This window comes from Acipenser ruthenus, chromosome 5 (genome assembly GCF_902713425.1).
Source record: "Acipenser ruthenus chromosome 5, fAciRut3.2 maternal haplotype, whole genome shotgun sequence".
NCBI classification, from domain to species: Eukaryota; Metazoa; Chordata; class Actinopteri; order Acipenseriformes; family Acipenseridae; genus Acipenser; species Acipenser ruthenus.
The window spans coordinates 21,516,181-21,530,633 of record NC_081193.1 but is presented as its reverse complement, the minus strand read 5'-3'; the positions used below and the strand labels follow the sequence as shown (position 1 = coordinate 21,530,633).

At 36.8% G+C, this 14,453-nt stretch overlaps 1 protein-coding gene across 2 annotated transcripts in view; it reads left to right on the top strand.

Moving 5' to 3' along the window:
- The window catches only part of LOC117403197 (formin-2-like), a 197,429-nt gene that overhangs the window by 135,172 nt on the left and 47,804 nt on the right, over positions 1-14,453 (top strand). The window contains exons 10-11 of one of the 2 annotated variants that reach the window (XM_059023818.1): positions 6,899-6,958; positions 7,637-7,757. In XM_059023818.1, the coding sequence (XP_058879801.1) occupies positions 6,899-6,958; positions 7,637-7,757 (181 nt within the window). The remainder of the gene's footprint in view (positions 1-6,898; positions 6,959-7,636; positions 7,758-14,453) is intronic. The other variant, XM_059023819.1, reaches the window with a different exon arrangement.

The window sequence follows — 14,453 nt, the reverse complement described above, 5'->3', positions numbered from 1 at the left end:
TTGAACGATTTCTGAATTTCCTTCCTATCATTGATCATTCAGCTGAGAGTCTAGCTGATGTCATCTGGAACTACGTCAAGCAAATGGATTTGACTTTTCAAACTGCAGAGGCCAATCATATGATAATGCAGCAAATATGTCTGGAAAATACAAAGGTGTCCAAGGCCGGCTAAAAGAAATAAACCCAAACACTGTTTACATTCCGTGTGCTGGACATTCTTTAAATTTGGTTGGAAACAAGGCAGCTGAATGCTGTGTGGATGCCATGTCTTTCCTTGGTGTTCTAACAGGAATATACAATTTGTTCTCCTCTTTCTCTTATCGCTGGGAAATACTTTGTCAAAACCTTGGGTGAAAATGGGATTGTTGTCAAGTGATTGTCAGACACAAGGTGGTCAGCAAGACACGATGCTGCTAGGGCATTTAAGAAGGGATATGTGCAGATAAAGAATGCTCTGGAAACAGTTGCTCAAGACAATGACCATCAACCACCAGAAAGTAGACACATGGCTAAACCCTTTAGCAGCCAGATGGACCACGTGGAAACAGTCATTCTAGCTGACTTGTGGGATACAATCCTGGAGAGATTTAATGCAACAATTAAGTCGGTCCAAGCAGAAGACATCAAACTGTCACTGGTGGTTAAATTACTGGAATCTCTAAAATCATATCTTGAAAACATTCATAATAATTTTGATGATTGTGAAGACATACTGGAATGTAACACGACGGGAGAGACGACTGCCCAGTGCTCTGCAAGATGGACCAAGTCACGCTGAAGAGCATCTCCAAGGCAGAGACTAATTTCACGTTGAGACTTTTGTAACAATCCTGGGTACCCTTTCAACGCATTGCCAGCTCCAAACAGAAGCCTATGTCAATGTAAACAACGTGTTTGGCTTTCTGATCGAGTTTCAAGACATGTCAGCATGTGATATTCAGAAAAAGCTGCAGCCCTCATGTCCACTTATCCTTCAGATTTGGATGGATTGTTCACAGCTTCTGACCTCCTTTGCCTCATTTCAAATACCCCTGTGATTTCCACATTTCAAAATGTTGCCACAGCTTTGCGTATTTACCTTTCCTTGATGTGCACTAACTGCTCCAGCATCATTCTCTCGTATGGGACTTATAAAGAATGAACGAAGAGCCACCATGGGCCAGGATTGTCTCAACTGCCTTGCAATCATGTCCATGGAATATGACATTTTGAGAGATGGATTTCTCTGATATCATCAAAGACTTTGCAAGGGTGAAATCAAGAAGGAGAAAAATTTAAAGTGGCGAGTCAATTTTCATATTGCTTTTAGAGTGCACTGTATTGCAATGTAGTAAGAATGCATAGTTACACTGTATACTGTTTTTTAAATTGGTTTTGGGCAATTATATTTTGGTTGCTGGGTTTTTAAATCTTTTTTTTTTTTTTTTTACTTTATTTTGGGGGGGTGGGGGGTGGTCTCTTCTGTTCTAATGTCCCGGGGGGTAAATATACTTAAATCCGGCCCTGATAACAAGACCTTGTTTTTCTCCATGGATATTGTGAAGCAAAGCTAAGTTAAAGTAAGTTATTGCTTTTCTTCTGTAAATATCTGTTAAGGTCTGTATGTTTTATATTGCAATTGTGTTATTAGAATTCTGTGTTTTTTGGAAGACTTTGATATTATCGATATTGATATCAAAATACGTGCACGATATCGATATACAATTTTCATGTCGATGCCCCCCCCCAATTATATATATATATACACACACAATTAGGGCTGCTCTGATTAACAGTGTAATCTGACCGATTTGATCAACTAAAGTTTATATCAGAGATTTTTTTTTTTTTTTTTTAATCCATACAGTTTTATTTTTGTATATAAAACAAAATCAACCAATAGGTAGGTTTAACGAATAGGAGAGTCTAAGATCGGCCCCTTGTTATACAGGTGTCTAATCATGAGTGAGCAAGCAGGACATATTTGGGAGTTTAACCAATGGGAAAGTCAAAAATCTGCCCTGGTTTTACAGCTGTCCAATCATTAGAGAGCAGAGGCGGGACATACTGCTTATTATAGAAACAGTTACTGAAAATTATATTGAGAACTTCAAAGTAATATTTCAAATTGCTTTTTACAAATTAAAGAAAGTCATAAGACAACCAGTCATAAGGTACCTGTAACAAGATTCTGAACGGCTTAATCTCTGCAAAACCAGGGCAGATCTTTGACTCTCCCATTGGTTAAACTTACTCAAGATCTTCAACTGAGGCAGAGAATACCTTCAACTGTTTATGTCCCGACTTCCGCTCACTTATGATTGGACTGCCGATCTTCTATTGGTTGATTTTATTTTATTTTATATTAAATTTAATTCTGCATGATTAAATTGTAAAAAAAAAAAATCTGCGATCAGCTCTTTAGATGATTAATCAGTCTGATTTAATCTGTTAATCAGAGCAGCATATACATATATAAACAAAACGTTTCTATATAAAAAAAAAACACATCTGTATGTCAAAACCTAGCCCAGAGTACAAATACATTCGTTATAACTCATAAGCAAAACTAACTTAATATACCAATTATTTTTATTTTTTTATTTTTTTTAAATAATTAATTTTGACCATCCGTTAGTAATATTTGGAGTTGATGGAATTTTGTGAGGCAGGAAGATGACACGTACAGCTTGTTCGATGTGGCACATAAACAGATTTTAGCCTTGTGGCTGACAGTGATTGGTATGCTGTTTGTGCATTGTGGAGATTTAGACAAGGTTCCAAGCAGTAGTTACATCATAAGTAATAAACTATAGCATTTAATATTATTGGTCAAATATATACGCACATCTCACTATACGGTACAGACCATCATAAATCGAGGCTACATTTAAGGTATTTTGCCAGTAGTGCATGCACAGTTGTAATTTATCTATTAGAATACAGTGAATTAGCAGTACAGCTATTACCTAAGTTTTGCATCTCCCTATGTAATTAAATCATTTTGCTTCACAGAGTCGAATGAAACCGGTGGAATAATGCTACGTTAACATACTGAATCATAAATGTGACATTTCGAAATCCAACATGCCTTAAATACTACTTTTATGGCTTCCGGTAGACCCTTGCGATATTGTTCTGTAGTTTCTTTGATTTACATGATGTTAAATAAAAATTGTCTCAATCCAAAAAAAAATAATTCAAATTGATGCAAGCGTTTTGGCCATAGATGTAAAAAATATGTAAAAACTATCAATAGTCGATAGTTTTCAAGCGAGGACATTTAATTTTACTATAACCATTAAAATATTTAATATATAAAATGTAATACACTGTTAGCATTTTGGATGTTTGAACTTATGAACTCATGAAATAAACTAATAAATTTTGTTAGTATAAAAGTATAATTAATATATTAAAAAAAAAAGTTTTCACCAGTTTTTGATCCACTGATCTTTTGGCATGCTCGGCAAACATGCTAACCTCTACACTACAGACTCCAGCTTCATGCCTGCCCCTTATTAATAGGGCCCTGCGTTTTACGCGACCTGCTTTCTTAGGCTGCACTTCATTCCTCCCACCGCAAGGTGGTCATGTAGTTTGCTTAATTAAACCATTTATTCCTTTAATCATCTTAATTAGTCATTCTATTAACACGCATTTGACGCATTGATTAGGCGGCAGCAGCAGTTACGGACATTTATTTAGTCACCCCTTTTATTACTAATACGTCTTATTCAATATTATTTCTTAGAATGTGTAAATAAATAATTTAAATGTTTCAGTTTACTAGTAGGAACATATAATTTGTCAACAAAATATAAAAAAAAGGCACTGGTTCCTGGAACAATTTATATAAAATACTGAAATCATAACATCAATGCTGTAACATATACATTACAAATATAACATAATAATAATAATAATAATAATAATAATAATAATAATGCACGGTTGTTCGCAAGCAGCACACTAAGTGTCACTTACAGTTTAATGAAAGAAAATGTATCATGCATTAAATGTTGCTATTAAACTTAAGCATCGTCAGTTGGTTAACCCTGCCTTCTTTCATAGATTGACATTGTTCTGTAAAAACTTGGCCATAAGAAGACACACTTCTTTCAGCACCTACAGAATTGTTAACAACTGACAAATATATTTTAGCCTTTCGTGTTAAATTGGGAAATAATTCTTCAGCTTTAATCCAAAATTCATTCAAAGTCATTCTACTGCTGTTTTCTTTTGCATATGGTAGGTATTTGTCCATTTCTGATTTACAGTCAGCATCAAATCCTGGAATAGAATATAATGGGAGGGCTTCCAGATCCAAACTACACACTTGTTGTGGGTCGAATATCCTTACTGCCATTAGAAAGTTATGAGCTGGTTGAAAAAAACATGGTTTCTTTTTGCATTGATCCGGGTTGTGGTAATTAGTCAGTTTTTCAGAAACGTCACGGAAGGTTTTTACACATAGTTTGTTTATTTCGGCGTCTGTGCTGTGTACCTCTAGTGCCATTGCTCGGTATGTATTTATTAATTCTGCAACTTTATTATATGTTTGATGGACTCTCACCTCACGGCTTTCAAACCACTGAATCAGATCCACCAGTCCATTGGCATGCATCACAATTAGGGAGAGTTGAGATTTTAAACTTTGCAACTTTGTTTGGTGAAATGTGCATTTCCTTTTCCACGAAGCCTGGGTAAAAAGGGATGTATTTGGAATGATATTCAGCAGCAGAATACCAAGTGCCCCATCGTGTTATGCATGGCTCAGGTGGCAACTTTATGGGTAAAGTAAAGCCTTCTTGTTGGATTGCTTCTGTCAGGTGGTCTTTAAAACGTATCTGCTTGGTCAATGTTTAAAACATTTTTTAACGGTTGCAACCAGCTTGTCTGCTTTTGGAAAATTATTTGCCCAGATATTGCTGGCAATGGCTATTATGTGGGCATTACAAGTCAAATGTACTGAATTTGGCAGTAAACCTCAAAGAATGTCATTGTATGCCTTGATCATGTAACTGGCATTATCGGAGACAAATCCGGTCACATTATTAAAATTAACATCAAATGCATTTAAACATTTCACAACACCCTGTGCCACCGATGAGTAATTCAGAGTGCAAATTAACTGTATCGGCTAATATTACTTTCAGTTCGAAGGTATTCGATAGTCCTTGGAGAACAAACAAAATGTGCAAAACATACTGATCTTTTGCATTTGTAGACTCCCGCATTTATTACATGTTTATTTAGAAATGCACATAGTATGGGATTATCAATTTTTTCCAGGGGAATATTAGCACAAACAAATGCCTCTGTCAAATCGAAAATAACATCTCGTCGGCATTCATAATTTTCGTTCCCCTTACGTTTTTTACTGGAGGACGCCGTCTCATAGCTGTCAATCTCAGCCTTTCGTTTTCTGTGTTTTTTTGATGATAAATGTCGGTCTATTGTTGACTTTCAAGTGTGGTCCAAAGAAATTGCAAGTTGTGCAAAATAAATTATACCCATCAGTGTACAGAACAACAGGAGGATATTGTTGCGTGCGTTCGCTCAATGAAATGCTTTTTGATTGCAATGTCTTTGACTCCATGTTTAGGTCTCTCGATTTTTCTTTTAACGCATCAGTTTATTCAATTACCATTTATACTCATCGTAATTAGCTTTTATTTTTCTAATTAGTCAAAGCATAATGTGTTGATATCTTAATTGTGAATTCGATTACTATAACTGGAGTGGCTGCAGGGACATCTAGTGGATATTACAATTGGAAAAAACAGGTAGCGTAAAATGCAGGAACCTACTTTGTAGCCAAGACCTGGCGGTGATTAATTGTTGTTTTTTCAGGGAGGGAGGTCAGAGGAATAAAATGAGGGGTCTCTTGTATTTCTAACTCAAACAGAGGCTGAGATATAAGCAATTCAAATGTAAGGGAGGTGCCTCACGCTTCTGCCCCGGGAAGTGCTGTCTGTCTCGGGCAAACCTCTCCCAAGGACTCGCCGGAGGCTGTCCACAATCTTTTTTTGCCAGAGTACATTGTTTTTCGCGAGAGTGAAAGAGGAGCCCCCTCACGACAAATCAGATGAGTGGCGAAAAAAGTTTTTAAACGATAAAATAAACACATTTCCCACTCACAAATTGAAAAGACAACATTACAGACAATCTTATGGAGTCCTTGTCAGGGTATGAATACTTTTGAATTAACATTTTTGGAGTTTTGCAAAAATATTGCTGAAATAAATAATTGTAGATATCTACTTTTTTTTTTCTCCCCTCTTCCACAAAAGCAGAACTTTTGCTACAAAAGATTTTTCCAATAATTATTTGTTTTTGAGAAATTTCTAGAAATTATAAATTTCCATTGGGGTATGTAAAGTTTTGTATATTTATTTATTTATTTATTTATTTCAGCATGGTAGACTCTTGTTGATACTTGAAGTTACACAGGACTCCTGAAAGGCATCTGGTCATTAGCCAAAGGCACTTGGTTATTCTTGAGATTTACCGGTATATGTCTGAGGTAAAATGTTATGTTTATGTTGACATTTACTAGTAAATCTTAAGATTTGCCAATAGTCAGACTTTTACCATAACATATGTATGATTGGTATAACGAAATGCATAATGTCTGGTGTTTAACACACTGTGTCCTGCAATTTTAATATCAGTGAATGTATTGGACTACAATGTACTTACTATACTGATAACAATGTACAATGTAAATGTAAAACTTATATGATTATGCATATATTTTTCATTTATATATGGACTCTAGAGATTACTATACTGCACAATTTAATGTATGTTATCTAGTAAGTAAGAATGGATTGAAAACTTAACTTAGACTTAAAAGGTTAGTTTTATATGCTGTGTTGGCATTGAACATTATTTTTCACCCCATTAATATAGGATAACAGCAGAAGTCTTTTATCTTACATCGTTGCCTGCTATCTAAGGCACTTTGATGAGGTATGTTCTGTTTTTGTTTCTGTTGCATTAGATTTTTTTTAAACAATGTATCCAATGCTACTGGGAATCCTGTGATGGGCCTGGAAATTTTGGCTCAATTTTGGCTTGGCACAGGATGATTTAGATTTTTTTTATTTCTTTACTTTTCTGGTCATTTGAAACAGTTCTTAATATGATTTGTTGTGCTACAAGAGCCACAGAGTTATATTCGACAGTAGATGTAAAGCAAACCAATCATAAATATGTTTTTAGCCAGATCATCAGTGTTGTACAAAGCCAACATGACAAGATCTTGGGTATAAGTAGAGCATAAATCTCCCAAAGGGCTAAAAATACCTTTGCTTTATTAACATGGTCTTGAAATACACTGGCTTTATCATCAAAGCTTAATTTATAATACGGGCAAGCCAGGTGACCTTTAATCCATGTTTATCTAAATGTCAAATATTTTACCCATGTATTGGGAAGTAATGCTGAAAGCTTAGGTGACGATCAGTTCTATTATCAACAGTATGCTAAATGAAATTAAAAGGTATATCCTGTTGTATATGGCTTAAATATCATCCGGGTAGGTTTTGTTAAGGTTCTAAAGTAAGCAAAGATGTCAGGTAAGTACTAGCTTAAATCGTGTTATTTTGTATACTGGTATCTGAGAATTATTTATTTATTTTTTTAAAGGATGCTGGCAGAGAGAACAGTCTCTTCCCTCTCCCAGAACCACATGACCTCTTCCAGTCTTCTCAGATGAAGTTTGAAGATTTTCAGAAGGATTTGCGCAAGCTAAGAAAAGACCTCAACGGTAATTCAATCCTATGGAACCCGGGAGGGGACATGAGAGAAAAAAAATATATATATCTCATGTGCACGACTTACTATCTCGTGGCCAGGAGATAATATCTTGTGCGCACTAGATAGGTATCTCATGGCCTCGAGTTAGTAAGTCGTGCACATGAGATATATATATATTTTCTCTCATATCCCCTCCCGGGCTTCGTAAAATCCCAACTGAGATCCCTTGTCAACATGTAGGTTTGACCCCATGCTTCTCTCTCTCTGATATAAGCTGTTTTTAAAAAGCCCTCCTCTGGGATATAGGGTTCCTATTTATGCATTCTAAACAGCCATGATGGGTTAGTTGCTAATTTGAGATAATCAGCCTTCGTTTCTTAAATTGAATGATATTTACATTTTTGTTAGCCAAGCCAACACTTAATCACATCTTAGAACCATTGCCTGCCATTAACAGATAATTTCCAAAAAAATCCTGTTTCTGTTTTCTGTTAGGTTGATCACCAGCTGCCAGATTTCAATGCTTATGTCTTAAGCCTGTGCAGCCAGCCTGTTCCCACATAAATAGCATAAAGGAGTCCCAGACAGTGTATGTCAGCTGCAAAAACAAACACATCACGCAACAGCCATTACTTTGTGGCTTCCGAATGACATTCCTCATATTGCCCACAAAGATTTACAAGTTTTATCAATTCCAGCACCATTTCACACATTAATGTAAACGTGCTAGAGCAAAGATGTTCTACAGGATGGAGTTTTGTGTTTTCGCATTGTCAGCGAAAAGGATACTAACTGGAAAAATGTTTTTTTTCAAAATATTTCTGTTGAATTCAATTAACTCAAACATGTTATTACTGTAAGTTGTGGCATGGTTTACACTGGTGTGTTGATTTCCAAGCACAAAGCTCCACAAGGCTTTCATTGTGCTTATATATTCATATTTAAAATTACATTTAGTAGCACACATGTATAATTAATAATATCCAAACTATAAACTATATATATATATATTTTTTTTTCTGCATGAAAACGTCAATCCTATTCTAGCTCTGAATTGGTCATTTAGAATGTGTTGATATTAACCTACAGGGTTACTCTTATTCTTTTAAAACTGATTTACAGGGTTTTAACTAAATCTGGTTAATTTCCTAATGTTCTGCTAAAAGTTCATTGAACAATAATGATTCACTTTCATAGATCTAAAATACTTGGCCTGCTTGTGGTATATATTTGTAATCTTGACATGTTCACTTTGTTGCAGTCTGCTTGCTTTAGACTGCCTACTTCTAAAATGTCACAGTTTCACTGACAATATTTTAACCGATGATAGTTTTATGGTTTTTCCACTGTGACTGGGTAAGCTCTTGTTAATCCCCCTTTTTTTATTTATGACAGTTCTGCGAAAGAAGAATGTCTGTTAAAGTATTTGTTACGTTCTTGCTATATTCCTTCAACCACTTTGCTCCCAGTAACGTGTGCTGCAGTGATAGAAGTAATATTCCCCTGCGGGTTATCGTACAGTACCCTTCACTTTGACCTGTGACCTAATGTAGCTACCATAATGTAGCCATGTGGCTTTTTTATTTTATAGATAAAGACCAAACACTTTTTGAGATATTGGCTTCATACTTGGTATATTATTCTGTAGTTCAGGGATCCTTGATTCCTTCATGGAGGTGAACAACAACCCCCAATTTGTACTTGTGTCTACACATTTCTGATTTGCCTAAAAATCAGTCTTAGTAGAGAGGCTTTTCAAAGAAGGTTGCATCTTTCCTTCCCCTTACACCCCTTTGCCCCCCATCCCCCAGGGGTCCCAAATCACATTTCATTATCTGGGATTAGAAGGTGCAAACTTCCGTAGGTCAAGTTCTAACATGTGGATTGTTGAAGAAAAATTAACCTTCTCTGGCAGTAATTTTTCAAAGCTGCCACAGTCGTGCTGTCACAGCCACATATCCCTGAGATCTGCGTTTTTGCAGACTTATACACTGTTAAATTGGCATATTTTTATGGTATAATCCTCCTGACTTTTTATAAACTTATGCATACTTTTGCATTTTGAATCTTAAAAAATAAATACAGATCAGATTGTCATATGGAATAGGGTTATACTTGTAAGTGCTTTGTCTCTTACAAGATCACTCGCCTTTAGATGCCTCCCACACTACCTTAGGTGCCCTCATTGCATTGATAGTAAATGTTGTTCCTGGTTTAAAAAAAAAAAATATTACTTTCTTCACTATAGAACCCTTTTTAATATCTGGATAATTGTTGGGCAACACAAGATTCTTCCTCGAATCTGTGAGATGGATGAAGTAGACTGGTTAATGATATGCTTTAAGGATCTGGCCACCTCTAGCCCTCTTGCACATGAGTGTGGTGATCTACCAGCAAAGTGTTCTGTGATGTGCAGCCATACAACTGGTTCTCCAGCAAATGGAAACTATCTCATACAGATTCTTAATTCACAAGAATATCTCAGTCTGCTGTGACTTCAGTGAGAAATCTGGACTGCTTAAACAGAACAAAAGTTTCTTGTTCCATTTGTTGTCAACATCCCCACTTTGTCACAACAAAATACTTACTCTAGGAAATATACCATACCACCTCTTGCTTTAATAAAAGATATGTTAAAAGCAGCGCAACCCTATTATTTACCAGAAACTAATAACAGAAGACAGAAGCACAGAGGCTTTTCATTGCCTACAGGTTTTGGCTCCACCATTTACTTTCAAATTTCACAGCTCCCTAGGAGTCCCATCCTGTCTTTGCTAAACTAAAGCCCCTTTCACACTGGCATGCTGTACCCGGGTCAGAACCTACCCGGTTCAGGACCCAGTGTCATGTGGGTTAGCAATGCGATTTCACACTGCTTTTGATAAAGCAGGGTTGACCTGGGTGACAAATGGAAGTAAACAATACATGATTCAATGCCCCGGAAGCAGCTTGTTACAGACGCTTCCATCCAAGCTTCTCTGGATTGAACCGTCGGCCCAAATGTTGATTAGAGCAAATGTTTCTTCATCCCTGCTACAATCTGGCTCATGGTGTGTGTCAATCAACAAAAATACAGTGGCGTGCCATGACAAAATTGACTGGGGTAGCAGAGTCGTCTGGTCGTCTGTCTTAAAAAAAAAAAAACCTCTAGTAAACCCTAAGTCGTCTTGGATAAAGGCGTCAGACAAATGAACAAATAATAATTAGAGTAGTATGTTTCATAGTATAAGCAAGCACAATGTACGCAAGTGAGTGAGGCAACGTAATGTCATTTGACTGACTGTTTACTTGACACTGTCTGGTCAGCAGAGACTACCTTGAAGGTCCTGATGGCACGCCACTGCAAAAATATGGCTAAAAAGAATAAACAAAAACGTGCCTTGCTGAAGGGAAACCTTCACGCAGGCGTGGCTGTTTGTTATTTTTGTCAGCCGTCATGCATTTTGAGTCACTCAAAGCGTGTCGACCCACATCCTGAGGTGGGTCCCTGGGACCCGGGTTAACCCACGTACGTGGTTTTGCACAACATGAGATTGTGACCCGGGTAACCAGAACCCAGGTCTGGATCCTGGTAGAAGTGCTAGTGTGAACGGTGCTTAAGTGACACATAGTTTGTAAAGAAACCCAATCTGCTTGTGATCTCTCCAGCTTTTCGGATTATTTTAGAAAACAGTTTCTCTATGCCTTTTTTAAAAGTAGTTTGTTACATTTGTACTTGTACACTAATAAATAGCCACACAAGAAAGGAAGCAAGTTTGTACAACATAATCTGCAACTGTCATCATTGATTTCATAGCTTTCATTCATGTTATCATGTTGAAACACTTCCCATAGTCTTAGTATTTAATTGACAGAGTACAATTGGTGGATGTCGGTTTTTTTTGTATTTATTTATTTTTTAACAGCAACATAAGCAAATTTAATTCCAGTCCATAATGATTTGCTGCACTACATCTCGTAGGTGGAATATGAATAGCACTTTAAAACAGAAGCTTTAAAATTGTGTAAATGCTTTGTGAATATCGGAGACCAGCATTGTGTTTAGGCATGTTTTGGAAGACCATGTGAGCATTCTTGTATTCATATTTAATCCTATTGTAAGTGACTCTGCATATAATGCACGGTTCACAGCCTACCTCTGTAAAGCACTATGTGGTGGTGGTCCATTATGAAAGGCGCTATATATTATTATTATAATTATTATTATTATAACTGTTCCAGGTTTAAAGGGTAATTCAAAGATGTCTGGGACTTGCTGTTTTCCAAAGTAAATTCCTATACAGATTTATCTAGTTTTAAAATAGCATATAGTGTTTATAAAATGTGCTTTGATCAAAATTTTGTATTTGCGATATTTAGGATATTACAGTTCAGGGCAGGATGTTTCTTTTATTGATGAGGAGGTACAAATACTGACTGATTGCACCCTACCACAGCCATTAAGAATTAAAGCGATTGGGAGAGGAGCTCATCCTTCCAATATTTCATAAACCAGGGTATTTGTAGTACTATCAATACCTTCCCAGACAAATACAATAGTGCCTAAATTAAGTGCCACATTGTCAATATGCTGTTTCTGGTTTCTCATTGGACAGCTTGCGAACAATTACCCTCTTCTAAATTCCACGTGTAAATATTGATGTAAATGTATAGTTGGCAACCTTCAACACAAGCACTTTGAACACAGAGTTTAAGCTGAGGGTGATTTTCCGAAAGGCAATCATTAAAGAGCCTGGAAGTTGTTAAAACATTTAAAATGGTTACCAGACTTCATTGTCTTCTTTTTAACATGTTTTTACATGTCCTGCAGGAATTTGGTTGAGAGATTATACTGTATATAAATTGTATCATTCAAAGTGTCTGAAGAGCAAGAGAGCTGTAAAATCCACAGAAATAATTCAGACAATTTGTGCAATACACAAAAGGAAATCAACAGCCGACCAACAGGATGCTGAACACATTGGGGCACATGCTGTTCTTTTCTAGTCCAGCAACAACAAAACACATTATTAGGTGTTCATATTATTCTTTAATGGTTCTAGATCTCGATCATGTTTTTGCTGATTTAACAAAGAAAATCCTTCAATTTAAATCAAGAAATGGGAACTATATCCAGCACCCTTTTACTAATCTGCCCCACAAATTTATCTTCCTGGCATTTGATGCAGCAATTGATAACAGGTTTCAAAATTGCTAGTTCTAGAAGAGACGCACACAAACGCACAAGAACACTGTCAGATTGTCCTGTCTTGTACGTATGTATATGGTGCATAAGTACGTTACATTAACTTGGTACCTAGGTGACATGGAGCCAATAGAGAAAGGGTTAACAAGCAGCATCTGCTCAGTGTGCAGACTTCTAAACCTAAAACAGATGCAAATGTTAGCCAGACTTTTTAGTCAATCTGTGAGTCATGTTTTACTGTCTTCACAACTCCAAACAAGGAACTGTCTCAGGAAACCCCTGAACCCTCTGCATCTTTTACAGTAAGTCAAGCGATGCAAAAAATGAGAAACGTATTCCACTGAAACACATGCTAACCTGCTTGCACTGTACTATGGAAGAGACATGCAGGTCCTGCTTTGAATTAGGAATCGGATACAGTTTGGGAGGTTAAAAACAGAGGTTACATTAGAGCAAGAAAGGATATGCAGTCCTATCAATCTTCAGGTTTTTTTTATTGGGATTGTGAAGCAGTCTTCATTATTAGCTCTTTTTCTCAGACACAGTTTCTGGCAGAAACTACAACTTGCTATTTTGAGGGTAGAAGACAGTCTGCCAAGGAGAAAGAAAAAGGATAGATGCATGGAGAAGCATCTATTTAATTCATAATCTACAAAGATATTTCAAAGGGGGATTTGCCCGGTGATTCATTCCACGATTAAGCATACCTTGCTTGATGTAGCGCAGGAATGGGATAAAGTGTCTTATTGGACTGTTGTAAAATATGTTTTTTTTTCATGTATCTACATATCTTACCCCACAACTTCCAAGTAAAAAACATATTCTAGAAATCTGTAGAAAATTAATTAAAAATAAAAACTGAAGTAGCTTGGTTGGATAAGTGTCCACCCCCCTTGTAATAGCAATCATAAATTAGCTCAGGTGTAACCAATCGCCTTCAAAATCACACACCAAGTTAAGTGGCCTCCACCTGTGTTAAATTGTAGTGATTCACATGATTCAGGATAAATTCAGCAGTAGGTTCCCTCTGCTGGGTAGTGCATTTCAAAGCAAAGACTCAACCATGAGCACCAATGAGCTTTCAAAAGAACCGGGACAAAGTTGTTGAAAGGCACAGATCAGGGGATGGGTATAATATCAAAGGCCTTGAATATACCTTGGAGCACGGTCAAGACGATAATTAAGAAGTGGAAAGTGTATGGCACCACCAAGACCCTGCCTAGATCAGGCCGTCCCTCCAAACTGGATGACCAAGCAAGAAGGAGACTGATCAGAGAGGCTACCAAGAGGCGAATGGCAACTTTGCAAGAGCTACAGGCTTTTATGGCCAAGACTGGTCAAAGTGTGCATGTGACAACAATATCCCAAGCACTCCACAAATCTGGCCTGTATGGTAGGGTGGCAAGAAGGAAGCCATTACTCAAGAAAGCCCACCTTGAATCCTGTTTGAAGTATGCAAAAAACACTCAGGCGATTCTGTAGCCATGTGGCAAAAAGTTTTGTGGTCTGACGAAACTAAAA